Source organism: Ictidomys tridecemlineatus, chromosome 3, assembly GCF_052094955.1.
Source record: "Ictidomys tridecemlineatus isolate mIctTri1 chromosome 3, mIctTri1.hap1, whole genome shotgun sequence".
Taxonomy (NCBI): Eukaryota; Metazoa; Chordata; class Mammalia; order Rodentia; family Sciuridae; genus Ictidomys; species Ictidomys tridecemlineatus.
Window position 1 is genome coordinate 213214897 of NC_135479.1, and position 27362 is coordinate 213242258.

The 27362-nt window shown below is 56.9% G+C and overlaps 1 protein-coding gene across 1 annotated transcript in view; it reads left to right on the plus strand.

The window, feature by feature from the left end:
* Umodl1 (uromodulin like 1) overlaps positions 1 to 27362 on the plus strand; it is a 55271-nt gene that overhangs the window by 18498 nt on the left and 9411 nt on the right. The window contains exons 7-18 of the mRNA XM_078041202.1: positions 1525 to 1779; positions 4467 to 4579; positions 5967 to 6186; positions 9691 to 9828; positions 11002 to 11568; positions 12884 to 13141; positions 14970 to 15082; positions 17348 to 17561; positions 19653 to 19790; positions 20746 to 21065; positions 26317 to 26462; positions 26938 to 27174. Coding sequence (XP_077897328.1) covers positions 1525 to 1779; positions 4467 to 4579; positions 5967 to 6186; positions 9691 to 9828; positions 11002 to 11568; positions 12884 to 13141; positions 14970 to 15082; positions 17348 to 17561; positions 19653 to 19790; positions 20746 to 21065; positions 26317 to 26462; positions 26938 to 27174 — 2719 coding nt within the window. The remainder of the gene's footprint in view (positions 1 to 1524; positions 1780 to 4466; positions 4580 to 5966; positions 6187 to 9690; positions 9829 to 11001; positions 11569 to 12883; positions 13142 to 14969; positions 15083 to 17347; positions 17562 to 19652; positions 19791 to 20745; positions 21066 to 26316; positions 26463 to 26937; positions 27175 to 27362) is intronic.

Consider the following 27362-nt stretch of genomic DNA (forward strand, 5'->3'; position numbering starts at 1 on the left):
CCCAGATTGCAGGGAAGCAGTCAGGACCCTGCCCTCGGGGAAGCCTGCCCTGCTTCTCCCGCTGCAGAGGAAGACGTCATCAAGGGTGAACCTCAGTGTCTACGTCGACTTCTGTGACAAAACGCAGAAAACCACTGGGTGATCCAGTAAAAGAAGAGTCAGGTCTTTTAAAAAATATGCTTCCTGATTCTAGGAATGTCATGAGGAAGCAGTAAGAGTCTGGGAGGATTCACTGATCCTGATCCCAGGCACAGGGAAGGGAGGCCTCTCAGCATTTGTACCCACCACTTGGAGGAGGGTCTGTGAGGCTCCCCGAGGGGAAGGACCGACACACGGGATTATGAAAGGCAGCCTGGTGCTTGGCTGGAAGGAGGCAGCAGGGCCATGTCAGAGGACTATGGCGGGGCACTAAGCTTGGTTCTGGGCTTCTTGGCAGCCAAGGAGAAAGGGGAACTGGGTTGTATTGGTTTGTTGTTTTTGTTGAGAAGAAGCGTATGCATGTGTTGGGAAGGACAGAATTTTTTCACGATACTAGAAAGTGTGTATTCTATGAGTCCTTACAAAAGGGCTTTGAGGAATCGCATAGCTTGGAAATTTATTTTCTTTACTATGGTTTTACAAAAAATTTTTTTCCAAGTGTCCTCATTGATGCTTTTTATAGAACCAAAATTCTGACCTGAAGACGCTGCTGCCTGCCTGCAGGCCACCTACTTTACATGCAGTTCCCACTCCCAGATGGCTGCTGGAGAGCCAGGCTCTTCCCACCCAAAATAGAGCTTTAATTCCAGCTGAGGACCAGAATAGATGTCGGGCGGCACGTTGGCGTTTTGCTCCCTGAAGCTTGGATTTCGATAGGAAAGCACAAAGGGGTATGGAGCAGACTCCGATGGACCCCTGAGGGCTGTGTCCTGATGGGGCCGTGGTCCAGTGGATGACTGGCTGGAAGCAGAAGTCCTGTGCAAGCCGTCAGGCTCGTGGGAGTCCGTGTGGCCCGCAGCCCTGAGTGGGTGGAGGCAGGGTCCCGGCCACAGCCCTGCAGCCTCGCCGGCAGTGGCCTCAATGAAGATGGTTTCTGTCTGTGCCACCGTCCCCACGGTGCTCTGCCTCCTGGTAACCACCAATTCTGAATCACACTCAAGCCACACGCGCAGAGCCGTGGTGTAGACCGCGAGCCCTGGGTCGGGGCCCTCTAGCTTGGCTCAGTGACATGGGGGCTGCGACGTGAACTTCAGGCTTCTGTTTGCTTTCTCCTTCCTTCATCTCAATACCCAGCACCATGAGGCCATCCAGAACTACCTTCCCCAATCCCTGGCAGGGCCTGGGCCCTTCGTGGGACGTTTCCAAGGGAGAGGGTTGCTGCCTCTTTTTTGAAGTAACAGGTTTGATTCAAGGTTGGGAAAAATGTCACGGTGGACCTGCCTTGGCCCACTGGACTCGGCCCTGGGCTGAATGGAGGTGGGGCTTCTTGCTGCAGGGAAGGTGGACCACCCTCCCTGAGGCTTGTGCACACCCATGCTGCCCTAGATTGTCCTCCGATCCGTGACTACGTGGCCCTCAACGTCACCAGCAGCAGTTTCCGGGTGTCCTGGGGTCTGAATTCCACCCAGAACCACACCTTCCACGTCCAGCTCCAGCGGGGTGAGCTGGTGCTCAGACGCGCCTGGACCAGCGACCTGGGCCTGGAGGTGGCTGGGCTGGAGGCCGGGGTGCTGTACGGTGTGAAGACCAGCTACCAGGGCTGCGGGGCCAACGTCTCCGCCTGGCTGACCGTCAAGACAGGTAAGGCCGGGCCAGAACTCCAGGTGATCTTGCGGACTTTTCTTGCTATCCCAGTTACACAGTCCCCACACATCATGTTGTTCTTCCTGTAATCAGGCCACCAGAGGTCACTACCTAACTGCAGCCTCCCTGTCCCCCTGAGCTTCCTAGAGCTTGGCAGGCTGCCTCAGGGCCCTCCACAGGCTCCCGTGCTCCCTGCATGTCTCCTCCAGGGCTCACTCTGACGTCTGAGGGGACGGCCTGGGGCTTCTGGGGCCACCTTTGTGGCACATGCAGGGTCATTGAGTGGACAGGCCAAATGCAGTAACACGAGGACGGAAGCAGGCAGTTCCCACAGGGCTGTCTACAGGTCTCCCCGCCAACAAAGCTGAGCTGCACGCTCGAGTCTCCACAACCACACGTGCCCCACTTCCCATGTGACACACGTGTGCTGACACAGTGCACACCCCTGTGCCAGGAGGCCACTTTCCCCATACCTAGGTGACACCCTCACAGCTAGAACTCAGGGTTGGGAGGTGGCTGGTGTGGCCTGCCCAGCTCTACCTGCTCGTCCTCACCCTGGGGGTCACGGTAGTGTGCAGACCTTGGTCTGGCTAGGTGTCAGGGTGGGCGCTCTCCCCCAGGCTGGCCTTTGTGGCTGTGGGTTGTGAGGTGAGGAGTGCATCCGAGACGTTCTACTCCTGTGTCCCATGTGTGTGCCCTCAGCCTGGATCAATGGGAGCTCCAGGCTGGGGGTCAGGCTCAGAGCGTGGTGAGCACTGAAATGGCTTCATAAGGAGCCTGCTGGGGTCTGTCCAGTGCACAGAGATCCACACAGCGACAACAGCTAGGACTGCGGGTGAACGAGCGGCCCCGATGACTCGGCCTATGCCCCTGACGAACAGATTCAGGGCCAACCCCATGCAAAGTCATCCCAGCACACAGGGTGGGCACCCAGAGGCCCCCAAACCCCAGCATGCAAAGCCTTGACTTGGCGCAGAGTCTCTAGTTTCCCAGGACCCCCTCCATCTCTCCAGGACAAGGGGAGGGACCTCTCTTTTCCCTGGTGGAAACCGAGGCCTGAGAGATGGTCACTGACCAGGGAATCTTCTCATATCCATCTGTTATTCACACTCCTTCCACCCATGGCCGCCCTCTGTGATGCAGAGCTCGCTCCACTGGGACAGATAGTAGGCATTTGCAGCTCCACCCACCACCCCAGGCCCTCATGAAAAAATATCTATGTGCCCATGCTAGGGAATGGTAATTCAGAAGGTTCTAGAAGACTTCTGAAGAGTCAGCCTCTTCCACTCTCCAGCCTTGATTTCTTTCTTTCTTTATGTTGCAAAATGCCTTTTGTCGGTAGAGGACTTCTAGAGTGCTCTCTTTGCTTAACGTTGCATTTCCAATGTGGCCTCTATGCCATCTGCATGTTGGGTGGGTGAGACTGCAGCAGCGGTCACCCAGAGCCTCTGGATGCAATCTGGCTTCCAAGGCCCTGGGGAAGCTGAACATCCTCAGGGCTCAGCAACTGCATCTTGTGATGCTGACCAGGCAGAGGTAGGAGGGGCTCGCATTAAGGCCCGAAAGCCAGGGCGAAGCATGGGGGTCTCTTGCTAAGATGGGGGGCCCAGCCTGGAAATATCTGGGGTTTCACATTCTGGGTTTCAGTTACCTGCAATCAACTGTGGTGTAAAAATATGAAAGGGGAAAATTCTACAAATAATTTGCAAATGTTGAATAACTTCTATTACAGCATGTTGTTATAATTCTATTTTATTATTAGTCATTGTTCCAGTTCTTTCTGTGCCTGATTTGTAGCCTAAAGTTTATCCTAGGAGTGTGTGTGTGTGTGTGTGTGTGTGCTTCGGGGGTGCACTGGGCCTCCTGGGAAGTCTTGTTTGGGTCAGGGGTCTGTTCACATCCTTGGTGAGCTTTGCGTGCCCTCAATCCTGGTGTGCACAGGTGATGGACAGCGTGATGACCTCATTGGTCCTAAAGCTTGCTAACCGAGCTGAGCCAGGGCAGGGTCAGCTAGCTGCTGTCCACACTCAGCGGCACTCAGAGAGGCAGCAGGGCCTGTTTCCGATGCTCCTGACCTTTTGACTGTGCACGTGTCAGTTTTACTCTCATGATGAAAGTGACATGAGTCACCCTGTCCCATCTGGAGTATTTTTCCCAGCATAAGAGTAACAGCAACCTTTATTGCTGATGATAGTTTGCCCAGGACAGAGGCAGGGCTCTCAGCACTGAAACCGGGAAGATTCCAGCAACCAGGGCCAATTTGTCACCCTAATTTTGGGGGCCTGGGTGGGGATGCAGCAAAGAACCTGGTTGGGCCTTGTGGTTCTGAAGAGGCAAAGGGAAGCAGCAGTCCCCTGGGGAAGGATAGTTGAAGGGGCCTTCCTACCCCACAGGTGCTGGTTGACCAGTTCCTGTTGGAGTGGACTGTGCGGTTTGCACCTGGCTCCTCAGTGTTCCTATCCTGGCCATAAGTGTGGCTTAAGTTAATCAGTCCTTTCACTCCATTGCAGATATAAACATGATAAATAAAACTTCCCAGTTTGAGCTCAATCTAAGGTTCATGCCTTGATCTATTTAAAAATAATCTTTCCTCATCAAAAAATAGACTTTCTAGAAAACTGACAGAGAAGCAGGTGACTTTGAATCCCAGGATTTCAGCTACTCTGCATCACTGTCTGTCTCAGATGCCCAGGTTTTTGGACTTACAATAAGGATCGTGAACTGCAACCTGACGGAGCAGGTACTCAACTATAGCAGCGTGGAACACAGGGACTTCTCCCGACAGCTGCTGCAAGAGGTAAAGCCAGATGTGGTCCCAGACTCCTCACCTGTGTCCTCTGGGCAAGGACCACCCATGGGAGGGCATTATGCCCAGCTCCTCCCCTGTGGTCATGGCAAAATCACATGTCACTGCAGCCTTAGGCAGGCAAGCCCAAATCACACAGTCATGGCTGACCGCACCCAACCCTGTCCCTGAACAATCTGTCTTCAGAATCTGTGCTTTGATGGCAAGGTCTACACCACTTGAACACACAGCTGGATCTGCTGTTGAAGCATCTGCATGGGAACCTGTCTTTCTGCAATGGCGTAGCTTCACCAGGGAAGCATTTACCAATCATCTCAGCATCCCTTCCTCCTTGTGGCTAACAGGAGATGTCCAGTGCGCAGCCTGGGAGTCAAAGCCAAGTTAAATACTATCTATCCATAGATGTTGAGCTGGAGAGGAAGTGGCTTACTAAATCACCAAGAATTATGAAAGGACTGAGTTTTTACCTTTCTTGTGAATGAATAGGCTGCTGCCACAGTGTCATAAAAGACAAGAGATTGCTAGGTCAGAGACAGAGCCCTTGTCATTCCCAGAACTGCAAGTGCCTGAGCATGATGTTGGGCCCTTTTGGCTCTGTTGGGTGTACAGGTGGATGGATGATGCCCATCAAGGGGGTCCAGGTCACAGCTGAGGAACCCCACATTTAGGGAACCCAGATCTTTTATAATAGGCTGCACGCAAAAATGCCTAAGCCTTTCTTCAGAAGGAGATGTTATCTTTGTTATACTGGACAGTAAACAGAGGGAGCCACCATTACTGTCTCCCAAGGCTGCTCATAATATAAACACCCTTGGAAAGACAGTCTGGAACAAAAGGGCAGTTAGTGCCTCTGTTTGCAGGATGTGTGGAAACGCAAGAGCCTCACAGGATGTTGCTTCCCAGTATGCGTCTGCAGGGGGAAATTAGCTTTTGAGGGTTCTCAGAAAACTCTTTTCCAATGTTAATTTCTTTGAGCTCACAGGAACTGAGTGGCAGAAGGTAGGAGGTAAGGCTGGTGTCTTCTTTGATAGAACATAGGTGTCCCTGAGCCCTTGGCTCTGTCTGTGTATTTTCTGGAGATACAGCCCAGTAATGAGGGGAACAGCTCCAAATAGCCATGGAGACTCTTCCTTGGTATTCTTCTCTGTTAATCGATCAGTCCCTCAATAAATCCAACAGTCTATCTGACTCTCACCCACATATACAAATTACCTGCATGCTCAACTTCAGAACATCCAGAGTGGATGGTTCATCTGATGCTGCAGGTCTGGAAGGTTGACTGTAGAGGTCACTCTAGGTTCTCCAACAAGACCAGGTCAGGCTCGACTGACTCAGGGAAAAACGCCCTGTCTGAGCCCTGTCGCCTCTTCTTGGCTAGGTCGAGAACTCCTTCCCACCAGCAGTTTGTGACCTTTACCGACGTGGGAAGCTGAGGATGCAGATGGCGTCTCTCCAGGTGGGGAGCGTGGTGGTGAAGCTGAGGCTCACAGTGCAAGACCCCGAGTTTCCAGTGGGTGTCTCCACCCTGGCTCCCCTGCTCCAGCTTCTGCCTTCAAGCACAGTGTTCCAGATCGACCAGCAGGGGACGGCCGTGCAAGGTACGCCTGGGACTGTGCCGCCAGGATGTCCCTCTGGTGTGGTTGTGGTCTAGGAGACTTTATTTTGAGTCAACCTTTCTTTATCCAAAAGGAAATTTTCATCTGTTTTTCTCCTTAAGAACCAGGGGCCGGGGCCAGGCCCCCCACTCTGCACCCCATCCTCATGGCTCCAGGTAGGAGGAGGTGCCGGGGAAGGCACTCTGAGACAGCGCTTATTCCCTCTGGATAGTGCCTCTTGTCAATTGCAGGCCCAGGATATTGAGGAAAATGGGGCCGGGGGTCCACCTGGGGGCCGGGAATGGGCATTCCCTGTGACTGGTCAGGGCCCGCGTTGCAGGTGTCTGTGGAAGTTTACCCGTGGGCCTATTTGATTAGCTCACAGACCATTTCATTTTACTGATGTTGCCTTGAAGCAAGAGAGACAGACACACAGAAAAAGTGTCATAAAGAGAGATAAAGACAGACAGAGACAGAGAGCCTCACAGAGAGAGAGAGAGAGACAAAGATAGTGGTAGAGACAGAGAGAGACAGAGACCGGGAGAGACGAAGACATAGACATGGAGCCAGTGACACAGAGACTGGAAGTGGAGGCAGAGACGAGACAGTCAGAGACACACAGAGAGACAGGGCAGAGACAGGGCGTCGACTGTGGGGCCAGCTTTGCTGTTTCCCAGCAGGGCCTGGCTTTGACCCACAGTGGGACACAGTCTCTGCACCCTGGGCCTCAGCTGGGCGCCAACCACAGAATGGTATCCCCCGGTGGCACTGGGCCTAGGAGGAGCACATTATCCCCCTGAGCTCAGTGGTGTGCTGGCCGCCCCAACTCTCCCCTGCCCAGGAGTGCAGGGGGCCATGGCTCATGTACTTGAAGCCACTCCTGGTGTCCCGTGCTCAGTCTGGGGGTCACTCGGTTCACTTGGTGCCCTCAGAGATGGATGTGCTGCAGGGTCCTGCCTGGCTGGGCTGTGGGGTGAGGGCCAGCAGGAGCAGGAGTCCCGTAGCAGGGTCCTCAGTGCATGCCCTGCCCCTCCCTGAGACCAGACCTTCAGCTGAGCCAGCCCTGCCTCCCCTGACTTAGGCACCAGGGCCAGGCTACTCCAGATCTTGGTCAGATGGACCTGGAGTGTGAGGGACATAGTGGTCTGAACCATGCCCCCAGGAGTCATGGCTATTGGAACTTCAGAATGTGACCTTGTTTAGAATAATGTTCACAGACGGCCTGAAAGCAAGGAGCTCAGAATAAGATCACCCTGAGGTGAGATGTAGGGTGGGCCCTAAATTCAAGAACAAGGGTCCTCAAAAGAGACAGAAAGCAGAAGCCCACGCAGGCCGGGAGGGGGCCATGGGAGGACGAAGGCTGGAGGGCGTCCCCCGGTGAGGGAGACGCCTGGAGCCAGGAGAAGCTGTGCCAGGCAGCAGGAGGGTCCCCCAAAGCACAGGGTCAGCTTGGCCTCCAGAATGGGGACATGAACTGGAGCTGCCGATTGGTGATTGCTGTTATGGTGGCCACAGGACGCAGTGGGAAGAAGACGGGCCTGTGTTTCTGACATCCCCTAAGTCAGTAGAGAGTGCCCCCCAACTGTTCCCTAGAAGTTCCAGAAGCCCCTGGACGTTGCTAAGTGCCCCTGACAGCAGGCTGCTGAGCCAGCATTTCCTGCTGAGGGGTCACTGTGGGGTGTCCCCCTCAGTTGTCTCTTTGGTCTATGGATGACGAGGCCGCAGGCTGTCTTTTGTCAGGGGAGGTGGCCCTGCCTTGGACAGTCTTCTGACTCGGGAACCAGTGGCTTCCCTGGACACGGGAGCAGCAGAGCAACTAGAGGACACAGTCTCCTCCCCAGGGAGGCCAGCGCCCACTGTGGAGGTCCGTCTCCCCACCCTGAGAGAGCCCCACCGCAGGCCAGGAGGGGCACAGACCGTGCCTTCTGGGACAAGACCTGGCACTCCTGGGAGGAAGGAACAGTGTCGCTCAGGTTCATCAGGAAGCAGTCCTGGTGGAGTGGCCGGAACGTTCCAGGTCATTTTGGAGCACTTGCTGCCCGTGGGTCAGCGTGTCCCAGTCCTGACCCTGGAGGCTGACAGGAGCCTACGTGGGGCCATTAGATGTCAGGACCTCTTCTTTGCCCTTAGCCTGTCCGTCCTGAGTCTGCCACGTCCTGGGCAGGGCGATGGAGGGAGCAGAGTGCTGCCCCTGCTCGGGCTCCTGCCCCGTCCTCACCTGCCCAGCCCACGGGTGCAGAGCCCCCACAGCTCCTTCTGCAGCACACCTGCCTTCTCCTCTGTGCCGGGAGCCGGCTGGCCTGGCTTCTGTATGAGACTGAGTAACCCTGCCCACGTGTTGCTCTGGGCTTCCTGTGAGCCACCAGCAGCGGGCAGCCGTGCTAGGTGAGTCACTGCACACTAAACATAGATCCAGGTGCCTGGTGGTCTGTCTGGACTGGGCCTCCGCTCCCCTCCACGGCCTGCTCCCGTCCAGCCTGGCTCCGCCCCCAGCCTGGTGGCTCAGGACAGTAGCACTTCAGGTAGGCATGTGGCTGTGGCAGTACCGTAATGGCAAAGTCACCCAGCAGGCCACATGTAAGTGGTCTGTAGCTGCGCAGCAGGTAGCCACCTGGCTGACCTCCATGAAGACAGCAGGAGGCGGACCTGAGACACCGCAGCTGGGCTTCCCCAGCCGCACAGCTGCCTTTTCTTGGCTTCAGCCCCTGCCAAGTCGGAGCTCTGGCAGGCTGGGCTGGGTCATTGCATTCCTGGGAAACTCCACCTGCAGCTTGATACGCATGCACAGACCGGGGGCAGCCTGGCCCTCCCTGGCCTCTGCTCAGCCCACCTCCACCCCGGGGGCACCGCAGACTTCCTGGTCCGGCTGCCCTTCTAGTCGAGGTGGCTCCTCTCAGAGCCCTCCCTGGCCAGCAGGCCCCATCTCCAGCTTACCTCTCAGCCCAGAGGTTTCCCTGTGGGCAGTGACCCACAGACTGGCTCCTGGACTGAAGGACAGACTTGTAGGGTCATGGGGAAACTGCCCTTGACCCCAGCTCTTCCTGGCCACAAATCCAGGTGAGGGTTTGCTCCCTAAGATCTCCTTCGTGCCCGTCTGGGCTTGTGTTAAAGAGCAGGGACCAGCACATTCTTCACCAGAGCAGGTGGAAGATGGGGTGGCAGCCCCCGGGTGGAAAGCAGGAGGTGGGAGGAAGAGGAAGGATCCCAAAGGGATATCTAAGAGCAATGCATTCACACCTACCTGAAAGAGCCACCATTCCCTGACCCCGCCCCAGCAAGCCGGCCCAGGTGAAGGCCAGCAAGGCGTCCATCTGTCGGTCGGCTCGTCAGGCTGGAGGTCAGGCTTCCAGGAGGGGCTCTTGCTCCTGGGTGCTGGACTCCGTGGTGTTTGGCAGACTCTGCCTCTCCCCCAGGAGAACAGTCCGGAAGTGTCTGGCCCGTGTCCTCCTGTTTGCTGGGCCTCTCTGGCCCTCTTCTCACTGGCTCTGTCTTTTCTGTCCCCGGCAGACTGGGACGAGTGTGCAGACAGCTCGGAGCACGACTGCTCCCCCGCCGCCGACTGCATCAACCTCGAGGGCTCCTACACCTGCCAGTGCCGCACAGCCAGGGACGCCAACCCCTCCCGGGCTGGCCGCGCCTGTGAGGGTGCGCGTCCCCAGCCCCGCTCTGGGACCTGGGGGAGGAGGGCAAGCTCTGCAAGTGTCCATGGAAATGTTTTCATTTTCTTTTAAAAACCAGAAGAAAGAGAATAATATGATGCTAAATATAGACAACAACAAATCCAGCCTGTTCTGTCCACTTTTATGCCAGCGTAGTTGTAAAATTTAATTTTAATAGATTTTTTTAAAGGAAGGGGTGCAGGAATCCACCAGTCACCATGAGCCCCTGGGAAGGCAGATTCTTTCCTGGGAGGCCTCAGGCTGGAGAGGGAGTAGAAGCCCAGGTGAGCTGGACAAAGGCCTGTGGGGCCTCCGAGCCCTGCTCCTCCACTTCTCGGCCCCAAGTCTTGGACAGGGGCCACCAGAGTGCTGCTCAGGGAGCAGGGGGAGCCACCTGCAGACTTTAGATGCTGTGGGGATTTGCCACGTCTGCCCTGCACAAGGCTGTGGGCAGTGGAGGGGCCAGCCACGCCTGACATCCATGCTGAGGCCTGTGTGGCAGGAAGAGGAGTGGGAAAGATCCCGCATTTTTAGCAGACTTGGGACACCAGGCTCTGGCTTGGTCACCTGAACACACATGGGCTGCCAAGTTCCCACTGGGGTCTCCATCCTCAGACAACTCACCACAGGCAGGGGGCTCCAGGGGGGCAGGAATGGGGGTGGAGCCAGGTCTAGCCAGGGGAAGCCTCCTGAGACATTCAGTGTCCATCCTGCTTTCTGAGATGTCCACTGCTTGTCTCCCACTTCTCTTACTTATCTAACGTGGACATTAGAGTTGAGAGCAACTAGCACCAAGTCCCACTCTGAGTACAAACTGGGGAAACTGTCCCGTTCCCCTGGGGGGTCCAGAGCCCTGGGGGTCCATCTGAGGCCTATGAGCACTAGGCCCTGCCTCCGGCCCTGGGTCTGCAGCCCCCAGGAGGGTTCCTGTCTGCTTTGGGGGGGTCTCAGCTTCCTCTTTGCAGGCAGAAAGCCCCATCTTGCTGACACGGCTCATTAAACGCCACAGAGCCAGCCTGTGTCCCTTTGGGGTCCCTGGGGAGGCAGGGAAGTCCTGTTGGATGGCCGTGTCTTCTTGCAGGGAGGACTCGGGTTGTGGGAGGAACTGGGGGGCTTTGCTCAGAGGTTCCTGGTGTCAGATGGCGGATGTGTCTTGCAGGTGATGTGGTGAGACCCACGGGAGGTGAACTATCTGCAGCAACAGGAGTGACAGCCTCAGCCCTCGGCACAGGGACAACCACCCTGTCCCTCAGACCCAGGCATCCATGGGACACCCTGGCAGCAAGCCAGGCCCAGACCCCAAGACCCCCACCCAGGAGAGGGGGCAGTGGCACAGTCGGGAACAACAGGAACAGCACAGGGCAAGGCGTGGAGAAGGAGGCGCCCAGTATGGCCCTGGGCCTGGGGACCAGCCAAGGGAGCACCAGCGTGGTGGCCAGCACCTCTTCCTTCAGGGGTCCTGGGCCAACCCATGTCTCCCCTCAGGGGGACACGGACAGCCCACTAGACCCCCCTGGACAGTTATGGGGGAGCCCCACCATGGATCCACTCTTCTGGCCTGTGCCTGCGGAGGACCCCACGGGCCACAGTGTGTGGCACACCAACCTTCCCACTCAAAAGACATCACTGAACGCCACAAGACTGCAGGACAAGGACCCTGGACCTTCCCCCTGGATAGACCTGGTGTCGACCCCCATTCCTGCCCCCCTGGAGCCCCCTGCCTGTGGTGAGTTGTCTGAGAATGGAGACCTCAGTGGGAACTTGGCAGCTCATGTGTGTTCAGGTGACCAAGCCAGAGCCTGGTGTCCCAAGTCTGGCTAAAAATGCTGGGCCATCTCTCTCATCTTGTGCAAGAGGAGACCCAGGCCCAGAGCAGTGGGACCTCAGTGTTAGTGTCTGGCCTAGTTAGGAAGAGAGATGCCCCCCATCTCCAGCCTTCCCCTCTCCTCTCCCCCGCCTGAGGCCCCCGTGTGCAGCAGCTGGGGCGGAAGTCAGCCGGGGAAAGAGCCTCTGCGGCGTGGTAGCCCTCCAATTGCTGGAGCGACCCTGAGTGTTGGGTGCCAGCAGTACCACCATCCCCAGCGTCTGCTCCCCGGCTGGCTAGAGCCCTCAGTGTGTTACAGCACACCACACTCTGCACCCCGGCTTTCCTTCACCCCACACTGTATGTGCCCCAGTCCTGTGGAGCCTCCTAGCAGTTCTGCACCCCCAGCTCTTCCTCACCTGGCCATGCTGAGCCCCAGCTCTCCCATACCCCCAGCTGCCTGTACCACCCACCAGCTGTGCTACCCCCCCCCACCCACACACACCAGCAGATCCACACAGTGAGTAGAGGGTTTAGTCATCACAAAGCCAGGGGACAGCCCAGGAGAGAAGTTGCTCCCTGCAGTGAATAGGCCTGGGTGGTGACAGCCCCCCAGAGGCTACACTGGCATCTGCATTGTGGGTGTGCAGAGCTGGTTCAGCCCTGGACCCCAGCAACCTGGACTAACTGCTGAGTGTGAGCTCCGCCAGGTGTTTCCTCCGCTCCGCCACCTAAGCTCACATGGGCCAGGATGGTCCCATCAGGAGCCACAGGCTCCCTGTTGGAGCAGCTCTCAAGGTCAGCAATGCCTCCAGGGATGTCCACCTGGGGTCAGGTGTGGGCAGCCTTGCTGAGGAGCTGTCCAGCACCTACTGAAGAGGCCTCATTGGGGCAGTTACAGACCAAGGGCTGTGGCTGAACCTGGCTCTAGAACAGAGCGGAGCCAGGACTGTTTCCTATCATCCCGGGGGGCAGGGGTGCAGTTCTAGGGAGCCAGGCTAGGAGGCCCCGCGAGGACACTCCAAGGGGTGCTGGGGTGGTGCTGGGACGGACACTCCCCCTGCTGGCTCTGAGGGGACAAGCGTCAAGCATGGAGAAGAGGAGAAGCCCCTGGTATACAGCAGGTGCTCCACAGGTATTCAGAGAAGGACCCAACGAGGTCGGAGAGGGGACTTGGTTCTCCTCTCTAAGAACGCCTGGACTGATTCCACTCTGGCCTTTATATTCCACTTCCCAGCCCCTGTCCCTATCCAGAGGGTCACGGTCTCCAATGTGACCAGCACCAGCTTCCACCTGGCGTGGGTGGCGAACCTTACCTTGCACCCCACCTTCCGGCTCTCCCTGGCCTCCCCACGGAGCCCTGCCGTGGGCCTGGAGACCCGAGACACAAGCATGACTGTGTCAGGGCTGGAGCCTGGCATCCTGCACCTGGTGGAGATCGTGGCCAAAGTGTGTGGGGAAGAAGGTGCCCGAGCACACCTGAAAGTGAGGACAGGTAAGGGCTTCAGATGGCCTGTCGCCAGGTGTTTTCACCAGGGCACGTCATCGTCGGGGGAGTGGGCCCAGCCCTCACCATTTGTCCTAAAGGGAGGGTCAGAAAAGGGTGAAGCAATGGCAGGAGCCCAAGGCTGGCGAAAGCCCGGTGGACTAGTGGGCCGTGGGGTTTCCACGTCCCTCTCACTCCACTCATTCAGCAGGACAGGAGGTGGAGCCTCAGGGGCAGTTGGCCTGACCGTGGCCAGGAGGTGGCTCTGCAGAACGTGCCCAGTGCTGCCCATCTGTGCCCTCTGGTACATAGCAGGGAAGTGCTCGTGGTGCTGGTCTGTCCCCTCCCTCGACTCTGTGTGCTTGGCTTTCGGAGAGGTGCCAGTCACCTACCAGTGGTCCCCAGAGCCCAGTGCCACAGGCGGAGGGATGGGGATAGAACTGAGTGGTGCCCAGCATGGACTCCAACATGCGGGAGCAGGTCCCTATCCATAAGCACACAGTCAGATGACCTTCTCTGTTCCTCATTAGCCTGTCACCTGGATATTCTCGGAGCATGTGACTCACCTGTGTGAAACTGCAGGTAGTCCTCACGTATCAGAGAGCTTCCCAAGCATTGATGCGGGGTCTCCAGGTGGGGGTCCCATCTTTGGGGGTGCTAGAGATGACCTACTACGGTGCAATTAGAAGAGCTTAGCACTTTTTTTGGTCTAATTCAAAACGCTAATCAGCCTTGGGCTGGGAAGTGAGAGAGCAGCGTGGTTTGCAATGGTGCTAATTGTGGGAGTTCATGGCCAGCAGGAGAGGGAGGTCAGTGTTGGTTGGATGGCCAGGCAGGGTGTCCTCTGAGTCCGAGAGCTGAAGCTGGGTCCGTAAGGTTCTCCCTTTCTCTGGAGGGACAAAATGTACATGGGCCCGTGACCCCGTGCCTGAGGCTGGGTCTACATCTGTTTTCGCCTGTGTCCCTGTCCTGCATCTGATGGCTTTCAGATCAGCTTGCATATGCCACCTGTCACAGCTCTGGATTCATGGCCTTCAGGTGCAGTGACAGCAATGGCCCCAGGACATGGGGCTTGGGGCTCATCCAGGAATGTGCAGCTGGACAGCTTTGTGGTGTGTATAAACACCCAGAGCTCTCAGGGGACACACTTTAAGCCCCCAAGAGGAGAAGCTTGTCCTGTCTCACTGCCATTCACCCTGGCGTGTCGCGAGTGCTTCCCAAGTATGTGGTGATGGCCTGAACAAGGAGGGATGCGTCCGAGTGCTGAAAGCCAGATGCCTCTGGACAGTGCTCCTGGGTGCCGTCATGTCCAGTGTACTCCTAGAAGGCCCATAGAGGGCGGAGATTCAGATGGCACCACAGTGGGACTGCCACACACCTGGAGCCAAGGGGCTGTGAGGGGAGGGGACACTGACCAAGCCAGATCTCGGCTCCCTGCCATGGAGCAGGCTCTCGTCAGAGGCCTAGCAGAGCCCTGTGTCCTGGTTCCCTGGGGCACCAGTCTACACAGTAGCCCTGGCCTAATTATTTGCTGGAGTCTCCCTTTGCTCTCAAAGCTGTCCTGGCTTGCAGGTGACAGCCCTGAGGGAGACAGCTGTGCAGGAAGAGTGGCAGGGCTGAGCTGGCCCTGCCGCCCCACGGGGCTCTCCCCTTGTCCCACGTACTCTGGAGGCCCGTGGGCTGTGTCTGCAGTGTCGGGCTGGTTCTTTCTTTGTGGCGCACAGCTTGGCCTTGGCTTGGTGTTCTGGCCAACATGGAAATATGGCCACGAGACGCAAATGACAGTCTGTGACCTGCAGCATTGCTGTTCCAAATATGTCTTTTCTCCATCCTGCAGCCGCCCAGAAACTCAGTGGCAAAGTCAGACTAGCAAACGTCAGGTTTTCAGAATCCTTGTGCGATTCAAGCAGCACGGAGCACCAGCGCTTCCTGGGGCTCTTCTTCAGAAGGGTGAGTGAGCGGCAGGCCCTTCTGTCTTTTTGGGAGGCCAAGGGCGCTCCAGCCTCATCCAACCAGGAATCAGACTTGCAGGGGACCTTTTATATGAAGGTGGCCGGGACTCTAAGCTTTGGCATGGTCCTGGTGTCCCCCAGACCAGCACAGGCCCATCTGGAGAAGGGAGACACACTTTGTCCCCTGCACACCTTGGCTTCACACGGTTTGCTATTCATTGTAGGACACTGTAGCAGAAAGGCCCTTCCCTGCTTAAAAAGAGCCACACAAACAAAAAACTTTAAAAATTGAGATCTATTTCACATACTTAAAATTCACATTTTAAAGCGCACACCTTAACTATATTTGCAAGATTAGCCAGCCATCACGACTATCTAATTCCACATCATTTTAACATCCTTAAGAGAAACGCTCTGCCACTATGAGTCACTCCCCTCTGCCTCCCCCTGCCTCTGGACACCACTCCTGGGCTTTCGGTCTCTGGACTGCCTGTTCTGGACTCTCTTGGAATGGAAGCTCACAACCTGGGGCGTCTGTGTCTGCTCCTTCCCCTTAGCGCCACGTCTCCAAGGTTCATTCTTGGAACTCCTTTCTGTGGCTATATCATCCCATTGCATGGAAGGACCACATCCTGTTTGTGCAGACGCCACGTGGTAGACCTTGGCTGGCTTCCACGTCTTGCCTGTTATGACTAATGCTGCTATGGCGCTAGGTCACCTGCATTTACAAAAATTATTTCTCCTACTCTTTCTTGTGCTTCATCCCTGCCACCCCCAGAGTGTTCTTTTTTAAGGGCATATTGTTCCCACTTAGCAAGGGAGAGATCTCCATAGTTTTGGTTAGGGATGGTGCAGGCGCTCACCCTCTCCACCCGTCTCCTCCCTCTAGTGGCAATTGGATCCGAGTAGAGAGGGGTTGGCAGCGCCACCCAGTGGTGGGTGTGACAGGTGATTTGGTTCAACCCTCAGCACCCCAGCTGGTAATGAGTGCTGCTGCCTCTGGGAGCTGGCCCTGTGGAGCTGTGGGGACCTGGGGTCCTGCCTCCGCTATTCCTGGATTCCAGCTCCTGTGGTGGCTCCATGGTGAGCATCACCACCTCCTCTAGGTACAGGGGTAGTTATAGACACTGACCTTCCAGGTGGCCTGGTGGCCCAAGGAGGGACAGGCAGCCACATCTCCACCCTAGCTTTCTTGGTTAATCTTTCCCCCTTAAACTATTTCCTTCTTTGCCTGTGTTTGAGGATAATTGTGTTTTTTTTTAAATCTGGAATCTCAGGATAGCAAATAATTGTATGACAAGATGTATGCAGAACATGGAGACCAGGGGTTAAAGAGGCACCCGACTCATCATCCTCTCCTGGGAGGGCCTGAGATCCGTTTGGCATGGTCACAATGACTCAGGACTAAGCAGACCTCCCCACGGAAGCCAGGGGTCGGAAGAAGCCCACTGTTATATCCATATCGATAGTGACAACAGCTATTCGGGCCACCAGGCAGATGTGGGGACGGGCTTTCTGGGGGAGTTGGCCTCATCTTGGGTGGCTTGGAGGTGGGGAAGTGAAGCCATGAGCTGGTGTCTTGGGCTCCTGCACCTCATGGTTCTCCGAGGACGGTCCCTGGGGTGCTTCTCCAGAGGCTGACACTCCATGAACTACTAAAGCATAATGTGAGGCTGTGTGTCTCTCTGGGCATTTTGACTATGGTGAGCTGGAATGGGAGAACACAGAGTGTGACATGTAATTTCACCTAAAATAATGGAATGTAAAGGAAGCTTTTCAGAGGTGGAAACTGCGGGTCCTACTGGGAATGTTGGAGATGCGCCCACTCGGGCTGTGGGCTCACGGGGAGGGAGAAGGAAGGGGAGGCATCCCACAGTGTCAGGAGCAGAGGGTTGGTGGCTCCTGTGACCTCTCACTCAGGCTCCTGCTCTCAGTGTCTCTGAGCTGAGTTGCAGGTTTCTGTGTCACCTTGAACCCCCGTGTTACAGGCAGGGTCCTCTCCTGTGTTCCTGCTCCGTGCTTGAGCTGTCTGCGGGTCTGGGGGAGTAGCAGGACCCTTCTCAGTATCACAGACTCTCCCAGGTGTTCGGGCTGGCTTGGGGACTTGCGGACTGGAAAGGAGCGCAGAACCAACCTGTGGCCTTGACAGTTTTGCTGTGAGCTGGCCGTGCAGCCGGGCAGGACCCCAGGAGGAGCTGCCCTTAGGACCAGTGACCCGTGTCCTCAGCAGGCCACTTTGCTCACATGGCTTTTACATCTCCAGGTGAGGGACCCCTTGCCAGCCACCCTGCGTCGGCACATGGACTCCGGCGGGATCCGAGTGGACGTCACGAGCATCGCCAACGGCAGCGTGGTGGTGGAGTTTGATCTGCTGGTGACCGCGGACCTGGACGTCAGGGAGGTGTCTGTGGCGTTCCTCTGTGCCCTACAGAACGCGTCTCTGCTGGGAGCCAGCAGGGACAGTGCCTCCATATGGGGTAGGTGAAGGCTAGGCACCGTGGGACCTCCCCCAGGTTCAGAACTGGGGCAGCAAGAGCCCGGCTGCTGCCTTTGGTTTGGGGGGATGTGCCCATGAGCCTCCTCTGTGGTCTTTCCGCCAAACCAGCTGGGAGTGTGGGATAGATGGGCCCCTCCTCATCTCTCTCAATGCCTCCATGGCTGCTAAGGCTCAAGGGTTGGAAACATCCTCAGGCGAGCCTGCAGAGACCCAGGGACGTGCTACCTTCAGCGGTCGCTCGGCCCTGCCCCTGCTGCCCATTTTGGTGGATGGAGCGAGATGCGTCCCTCTGCGCCAGCCAGCTTCCTCCCAGGCAGTCCCCCAGAAGATCCGAGTGGGGGCAGGGGGCAAGAAGAGCAGAGAGAAGAGACAAGAGGTTCTTTCCTCAGATCATGCCTGGGAAGAAAGGATAAGCTGGGGGCGGGGGCTCTGGAGGCTGAGGTTCAAAGCCAGCCTCAGCACTTTAGCGAGGTCCTAAAGCAACTCAGCAATATCTTAACAAATATTGGATAAATAAAATATAAAAAAGGGCTCAGTGGTTAAGCTCCCCTGAGTTCAATCTCTGGTACCAAAAAAAAAAAAAAAGAGAGAGAGATATTAAAAGGCTATGAGTTACATGTATGAAAAATTGAAGACTTCTTAATTGAGGATTAATATTTTCTGACTTTTTGGAATGAGAAGAATTTACCAAAGAAAATTGGATTTCCAGAAGAGAGGCTGAAATCCTTGACTACATGAACACACAATTCTTTCCCTAAGGTGCTGGGGGTTGAACCCAGGACCTTGTGCGTGCTGAGCCAGGCTGTATCAGTGAGTCACGCCCCAGCCCGGAAGACCCAAATCTTCTACATCAGAAAAAATAAAGGCACCATTATAAAGCGAGCAAAATATGTTCAGTAATCTGATGAGGAATAATATCCTAAGTTCAGAGAGATCACACAAGTAGACGATAAATAGCAAGAAGCCTGTAGATAGGTGCACCAGGGTCCCAGAGAGAAAACAGAGAAGAAGACGCAAGCGACTGGCAAAGAGGGTCACCTTCAGTGACACGTAAAGAATCTTCATGGTGCAACGTGTGAGTTCCAGTGAAGGCGCCGTGAGCAGGGGTGAGGGGTGGCTGGGGGTGGAATTTGCTCCCCCTGCTCAGATGATTTCTGACTGTCAGCTGTCGACACAAGTGAGGCACAGGGGTCCCTCCACCTTGGCGTCGGAGCACCACTTCTAGGACTCTCAGGGCTCAGTTGGGACCATGTTTTGGGTGTTTTTTTTTTGGTGCTGGGGATTGAACCCAGGGCCTTGTGCATGTGAGGCAAGCCCTCTACCAACTGGGCCAGGTCCCCAGCCCTCATTTTTTTTTACAACATATTCATCTTCAGGGTCACTTTAAAAGCAGTCCTGGGGCAGGAAGTGTACTAAATCATGTCCCTGGCATATGCCGCTGTCCATGATGAAAACGAGGCTTGCTGGGGTGGAAGGTGCTGGAAGGACAGGGGAAGGAAAGAGGCGGAATATGCTTGGTGTCGGTGGAGGCTGCGACCCAGGGCCTCACCCAGGCCAGGCAAGTGCTCTACCACTGGGCTGCGCGGGGCCTGGAGTCTGTCTTAAGAGACCAGGTGGAAATAAACCAGCTCGCAGAATCGGGGGCGCTGGGTTCTGTGCTCGGCTTTCCTGTTTCCCCCCATCTTCTGCAGCAGGCCTGCTGCTGAGTAGCTTAGTGGCCAAGTGTGAGGAGGAAGGGCAGGAGGCACAGGCCTGGGGCGTGGGGAGATTGGGGGCCTGGCTGCTGGGTCTCTCCAGAGGTTGGGGGACGACCCTGCCTTGCTGGCACCCTCCCCCTTGCACGGCAGCCTCTGCAGACGCACCAACAGTAGCTCCCCACCACCCCAGCAGCCCGTGCCCTCCAGAGCTGGCCACATGCACGTGGTGTGCTCTCCTGGGGTCGGTTCAGTTTTGCCTCTGAGGACCTGCTCTCCCCTCGGGGCCGTGGTGAGCCATCAGCCTGGTGAAGCCTCTCCTACCGCCACCCGCGGGCCCCACGATGTTTCCTGTTCTGTTCTCTAAACTCTCGCAGATTATGACGAGTGTGAGAGGCAGGAGGACGATTGTGCGCCGGGGACATCCTGCCGGAACACCCTTGGGTCTTTCACCTGCAGCTGCCAGGGAGGCGCCCCGGACTTCCACGTGGAATATTCTGGAAGACCTTGCGAAGGTGACAGTGTCATGGTCCCCTTTCCAGAACACCGTCCCACAATCTGTTCTTTCAAGGACTCTCATGAGTGGGCTTGTTGTCCTGGGGCGAGTTTCCTGTGCACACGTGGGGTGTGTGTGCAACATGCTCTGCTTGGGGTAGAAGCAGGGGGCACAGAGACGGAGTTGTCTCCGACCAGAGCCTGCTCAGGGAGGGCTTGCGGAAGAGAGTCTTGGGGCTGGTCCTAAGGAGCAGCTAAGGAGGCACATGACAAAGAGGGCAGAGTGGCAGGGTGTGTTGGGGGTCACTGAGCAAGAGAGGCTGTTGAAGGTGGGCAAGGTCCAAGCACATAGTAGGGTGGCTGCAGGACGAGGTGCTGGGGTGTGGGGGGCTGCTGGAGAAGCCGCCGCAGTTTGCTCCACATCCCGGGGGAGAAGCTGCAGAGCACCAGGTGAGCCCCACCGAGGTGAAGGAAGGTGGCCCCCAGGCCAGCAGGGGCCAGCAGGGCTGGGAAGGAGGCTGTGAGGCCGCCGAGTGGAGCCTGGGGCCTGGGGTCCACGTGAGCACAGGGCACTGAGGACCATGCACGTCTCGGAGGCCTGACGTGATTCCTGGTTCTCGTGGGTGTTCCAGTGGAGTGTTTGGGGCAACAGGGAATCCAGGCAGGGGTGAGGGGCCTGGGGTCCTGAAGGGAGGCTTCAGAGCCCATTAGTGGCCAGCCTCCAGCCTCTGGGGACAGGTGACTTTCCCTGCCACAGGCTTGGCACATCCCTGCATTATCCCCTGAGGTCCCCAGCCACAGGCGCCCCTTGTGCCAAGAGCAAAGCTGGCTGGCACAGCACGCCGTGTGCCACTGTGGCTCAGCCGGCCGTTCCCTGTGTGGCTGCTGCAGGGTGTCGTGACTCCCCAGCTGTCTGCCCACCCAGGTCAGCCCCACAGAAGCCCGCCCTTTCCCTTGGTCTCCTTGTGTCTGCAGGAAGCTCTCCTGGCAACTTGACCCAGGCTCCCAGCCCAGAGCAGCTGCCCACACCAGCAGGGACCAGGGCTGCGCTCAGGACAGGTGACAGGCCCACCCCCCAGGACCTGCGCCCGCGGCTGAACCTGACGGGCGCAGTCAGGGTGCTCTGCGAGATTGAGAAGGTGGCCATCGCCATCCAGAGACGCTTCCTGCAGCAGGAGGCCATCCCCGAGTCCTCCCTGTACCTGGGACAGCCCTCCTGCAACGTGAGCAGCAGCAACAGCACCCACGTGCTCCTGGTGGCCGGCTGGGGAGAGTGCGGGACCCTTGTGCAAAGCGTAAGTTCTGACATGGAATGCACACTTGGGTGCAGGGTCTGTGAGTCAGCGGGTCCTCAATATGGGGAGGGTTGGCGTCTGGTCTGGGGTGGCCAGGCAAGACCCTGGCTGCTGAGCTGCCTGACTCTCAGCAAGGGAACCCAGCAATGGAGGTCAGGATCAACCCAGTCTGCACCAAAGAAATAGGAAGGAGATGTGAGCTCCATCCTGCAGGGTTCTGGTGCAAAGGGCCTGGGGTCCATCTGAGTCAGGGTTCAGAGAGTTGTCCCACTGCAGGCAGGAGGGAGAGGCAGGAGTAGAAGAGGCAGGACAGCCAGGTGTCATGTGGGAATGTGAGTGTGGACAAGTGCCCGTGGGTCTGAATACACCTATGTATATGTGTGAGTTTCCAAGAGTGTACATATGCACACAGTGAATGTGCCTATGCACATGCACAGATACACGTGTGCATGCATGTGCATGTGTGCAAATATGCCTGTGTATATGTGTGAGCATACAAGCACATGAGTGTGCACATACAGTGAACACACCTATGCATGAATATACACATGTGCCAAGCATGTGCACGTGTAAGAATATGCCTGTGCATGTGTGTTTGTGTACATGAGTGCACACGTGTGTGCATACATGTGAATATGCTACACATATGAATGAACATCCCTGTGTGCAGGTATGTGCACGTGTGTGGGTGAGCCTGTGTGTAGTGGGAACATTCACGAGTGTACATGTGCATATGAATGTGCCTATGGACATGTATGAATGAGTGTATGTGTATTAGTCAGATTTCTGTCACTGTGACAAAATACATGAGATAAATCAACTTAAAAGAGGAAAGGATTACTTTGACTCACGGTTTTGGAGGTTTCAGTTTGTGGCTGGCCCCTGTTCTTGGGCGTGTGGCAAGGCAAAACACTATGGCGGGGGCGCGTGGGGGGGGCAAAGCTGCCTCGTGGCAGCTGGGAAGCAAAGGAAGAGAGAGGAAGGGGCTGGGTGCTAACACCTCCTTGTAGGGCATGCCCACATTCTGCCTGGAGATCCACCTCCTCAAGGTCCCACCCCTTCAGGTGGCACCGTGGGCTGGCACCAGGCCTTCAACACATGGATGTTCCAATCCAAAATGTAGCAAAGTGTGCAGGCACTGACTGTGTGTGTGAGAGTGTGTGCATGTGTGTGGTTGTGTTTGATACATCTGTGGGTGTGCAGAGGTGTGCCTGTGTGTGAGTGGCTGAATGTGTGTGTGTCTGAACACATCCATGTGTGAGCATGTATCTGTGTGCATGTATGTAAATCTGCATAGCTGTGTATGTGTGTGTGCAAATGTGCATGTGTGTGTGCAAATGTGCATGTGTGTGAATGTAGGAGTGTGTTTTGTGTGTGGGTGTGTGCATTAAATGCATATAAACATCACAAGTGTGCATGCCTGTAGTGCATGGCTGTGTGTGTCAAGGGTGTGGGTAAATGTGTGCATGAATCTGAGCATGAATGGGAAGACAGGTGTAGGTGGGTCCACGTACAATTATGTGTGAGTTGAACATGTCAGAGTGTGTTGCTAACATGTGAGTGTGCATATGGTTTGTGTGTGGATGTATCTGTACACATGTATGAGTGTGAATGTGGGCAAGCAAGCTGAGCTTGTCAGTGAGTGTGTGTGTATGGGTGAGTGTGCATGGCCACTGTGGGGGTGTGTATGTATGGGTGAGTGTGCATGTTCACTGTGAGTGTGTGTGTGTATGGGTGAGTGTGCATGTCCACTGTGGGGGTGTGTGTGTATGGGTGAGTGTGCATGGCCACTGTTTGGGTGTGTGTGTATGGGTGAGTGTGCATGTTCACTGTGAGTGTGTGTGCATATGGGTGAGTGTGCATGGCCACTGTGTGGGTGTGTGTGTATGGGTGAGTGTGCATGTTCACTGTGAGTGTGTGTGTGTATGGGTGAGTGTGCATGGCCACTGTGTGGGTGTGTGTGTATGGGTGAGTGTGCATGTTCACTGTGAGTGTGTGTGTATATGGATGAGTGTGCATGGCCACTGTGTGGGTGTGTGTGTATGGGTGAGTGTGCATGGCCACTGTGGGGGTGTGTGTGTATGGGTGAGTGTGCATGGCCACTGTGGGGGTGTGTGTGTATGGGTGAGTGTGCATGGCCACTGTGGGGGTGTGTGTGTATGGGTGAGTGTGCATGGCCACTGTGGGGGTGTGTGTGTATAGGTGAGTGTGCATGGCCACTGTGGGGGTGTGTGTGTATGGGTGAGTGTGCATGTCCACTGTGTGGGTGTGTGTGTATGGGTGAGTGTGCATGTTCACTGTGTGGGTGTGTGTATGGGTGAGTGTGCATGGCCACTGTGGGGGTGTGTGTGTATGGGTGAGTGTGCATGTCCACTGTGGGGGTGTGTGTGTATGGGTGAGTGTGCATGTCCACTGTGGGTGTGTGTGTGTATGGGTGAGTGTGCATGTTCACTGTGGGTGTGTGTGTGTGTATGGGTGAGTGTGCATGGCCACTGTGGGGGTGTGTGTGTATAGGTGAGTGTGCATGGCCACTGTGGGGGTGTGTGTGTATGGGTGAGTGTGCATGTCCACTGTGGGTGTGTGTGTGTATGGGTGAGTGTGCATGTCCACTGTGGGGGTGTGTGTGTATGGGTGAGTGTGCATGTCCACTGTGGGGGGGGGTGTGTATGGGTGAGTGTGCATGTTCACTGTGGGTGTGTGTGTGTATGGGTGAGTGTGCATGTTCACTGTGGGGGGTGTGTTTTTGGGTGAGTGTGCATGTCCACTGTGGGGGTGTGTGTGTATGGGTGAGTGTGCATGGCCACTGTGGGGGTGTGTGTGTATGGGTGAGTGTGCATGGCCACTGTGGGGGTGTGTGTGTATGGGTGAGTGTGCATGTCCACTGTGGGGGTGTGTGTGTATGGGTGAGTGTGCATGGCCACTGTGGGGGTGTGTGTGTATGGGTGAGTGTGCATGTCCACTGTGGGGGGTGTGTTTTTGGGTGAGTGTGCATGGCCACTGTGGGGGTGTGTGTGTATGGGTGAGTGTGCATGGCCACTGTGGGGGTGTGTGTGTATGGGTGAGTGTGCATGGCCACTGTGTGTGTGTGTGGTTTTGGGTGAGTGTGCATGGCCACTGTGTGTGTGTGTATGGGTGAGTGTGCATGTTCACTGTGAGTGTGTGTTTATATGGGTGAGTGTGCATGGCCACTGTGGGGGTGGGGCTGTGGTGGCACTTGTCAGAGTGACTCCGTCAGAGGAACATGGCTCCAGGTCTTGCGGGGAGCTCAAGGCTCTGGACTGGGACGTGGTCTGGGAGAGTGTCCTCCTGGGCTGCAGACCTTCGCATCCCTGTGCACATTGCCCCTCGGGTGACTCTGGGCAGGAGGTCCCGGGGTCCACGTGGGCACCTGGGCCCAGGTCCTGCTTCCTGGAAGGCGGTCTCCATGTCCACGTGGGCCCTGCTCTCCCTCTTCTCCCCGTTTCAACACGAAGCCTGTTTGGGGAAGGGCTGGGTCCTCCTGAGTCCAACCGAGGGCCAAGCCCCAGGCGCAGGGCTGCCCCCTGGAGGGATGTGCCATCAGAGAAGATGCAGTGGTGCAGGGACCCTCTCGGGTGGGCTGGGGTACAGGGCCATGCCTAAGCCCTGTGGAGGGCCACCGTCTTCACTGGGAGCCTGTGTTGGCTTTGGGTGGAAAAGGGGCCTCTGGCAGGGCGGGCACTGGACAAGGGGAGCCCTTTGGGAAGGGTCTCCTCTTAGAAGGGGAAGGCCCAGGTAGTCCCATGGGGTGAGGGGAGGTGGCCGCGATGGCATTAAGGAGACAGAAAACTCTCAGGGGAGTTCAGCTGTGGTTCAGACCAGCGGCTGCTGGGCCTGGCTGGCAGCAGGCACGGCAGGGTGGACTGCCCCGCAGGCCCGGGACGGCTGTGTGAGGGGTGGGACGGAGGGGACGGTCAGCAGGGGTGCGGCAGCTGACCGAGGAGCTGAGGGCTGTAAGGACGTCCTTGCCAGGGAAGACGAGAGATGGCAGTTCCTGACATCAGGGCAGGAACCAGGGTCCTGGGCTTTGTCCTTGGAGGCCTGGAAAGCAATGAAGCAAGGCCTTGTTTTCTAGAAGAAAGGGTCGGGAGGGCCACATGCCCTTATCCTCCCAACTCCTGAGCAGAGTGGGTGTCGCAGGTGCAAATGACACTTAGTCCCCTGACTCTGGGCCCAGGAGTGTTAGCCAGTTTAGGGCTGAGGTTGGTGGCTCAGCAGGTCTGTGGGTCCAGTGAGGTGGACCCTGGAGGCCGGGCGGGGACAAAGACAGGAGAGGTAGACTCAAGGGACAACATGGTGGTGGGTGTGGAGTGGGCTGGAGGGGCAGGAAGGCGTGGTCAGCCGGGAGAGTGGAGGCCACTGCAGAGTGCGCATTGTCTGCAGGCTCGGTGTCTGTGCAGCACGACTGTTTTCTCAAAGCCCAGGTCAGGAGCCACCTGCAGGATCCCAGTGGCTGCAGAGACCACCCCCCACGCCCCCTCCAGCCCTCAACTCACACACTCAAGAAGACTCATCTAGGGGGGCTCGGAGGGAGGCGAGCAGCAGCCTCAGCCTCAGGGCTGCTGTGGGGAGTGGGTCGCTGGGGGGGGCCGGCAGCTCTCGGCAGCCCCGTCCTGAGCCAGGACTCTGCGTCCTGTGAGCTGGGGGCCCTGGCAGATGGCAGCCGGGTTCTCAGGCCCAAGGTAGCACTGGCCACAGAGCAGGCATTAAGTGCCACCAGCAGAGGCCTGTGTCCACCTGGCGCGTGGGTGTGGTTTATACGCCAGCTGGTGCCCCCCAAGTCAGTGTCTCCTACGGGGACAGTGGAGGGGCCTGGAGATGGAGGCCTGAGTTCTCAGCCGGCTGATCCCCTGGTGTGTCAGCGGCATTCAGCAGGTTCAGGGCCCGCCGAGGAAGGGAGATCCACCACCCCTGCCTGCTCCGAGCCCAGGACCTCTCAAGGGGTTTTGAGGGTTTTCAGGAGCCAAGCTTTCCCTGGGGACTTCTCTGCACCAATGCAGAGGACTGTGTGCCGTTGGCGGGGCGTGCCTCCTTCTGGGGGGACGCGGCTGGAGGCAGAAGCCAAGGCTCCTGCTCTCTTTGCAATCTACATCAGGAAACGGTCATCAGGGGTTTTACACTTTTGGGGGTAAGCTTTAAAAAGAACCCCAGCAGCACCCAGAGCCGAGGCCTGCAGCTCAGTCAGGAGCCTTCTGGACCCTGGGAGCTCACTTACGTCCCTGTTTGTCCCTAGAATGTGACAAACACTGTAGTGAGGACCATGCTGAGGAATGACCTGTCCCCAGAGGGAATCATCCACCACCCGAAGATCCTCAGTCCCATCCACTGTGCCTTCCAGAATGACCTCCTGACTTCCTTGGGCTACGCCCCAGAGTGGGGGTGAGTGTCAGGCCGCTCTGGCCACTCCACGGCGCCAGCTCCTCCCTAGCACCTTGATCTTAGGAGTCTTTATGGTTTCAACCATTTGAGACCCTTCTTTGAGGTTGACTATATACATAAACAGTGGCTGGGGCCGGATTAATACTGTCAGCTTCCCCAATCCTGTCACAGTCCAATTTAGGATTGACCAGAGGAGCTAAGTATGCACCCCTCGTCAAGCAGCAAGGAGGCCCAGCCTCCCCGAGGCACCCCTGGGGCTCCATTCCTGTGAGCTCTCTGCCCGCTGCCCCTGCCCAGGAGTCTCTGCCAACACAGGCGGGGGGCCGACCCAGGTGGCCAATCTGTGCCCACAGCCCCCATCTGCTCTACTGAGGGGTTCTCATCGATTCCCACACTTCTTTGGAGTTGCTTTTGGAGGCGGCATGGGTCAAGGGTGTGGCAGAAGGACCCTCCTGAGTGCCGCTCCCTCCTGCAGCGTTCACACCATCCTCGAGGACCTCCACGGCGCTGGGAATTTTGTCACCGAAATGCAGCTGTTCATCGGAGATTCTCCCATCCCTCCAAACCACAGTGTGTCGGCCAGCGAAGACATCACCATCGAGGTGGGGCTCTGCAGACAGAACAGCAAGCTCAAGGTGGTCCTCACGGAGTGCTGGGCCACCCCCTCCAGCAACGCCCGGGACCCCGTCACTTTCAGCTTCATCAACAACAGGTAGGGCTCAGGGGGTGCTGCACCCGCTGCCCACCTGGCCTGTCGCCTGCTGGGGACTCCTGGAATTCCCAGGCCAACACTGATGTAACCTGGTTCAGAGGACCTGGTGACTCCCACAGGGCCTGGGGGACGCAGACAGACACAGTCACGAGGGAGCCACCTGAGAGGCCAGCAGGGCCTGCGTGTGC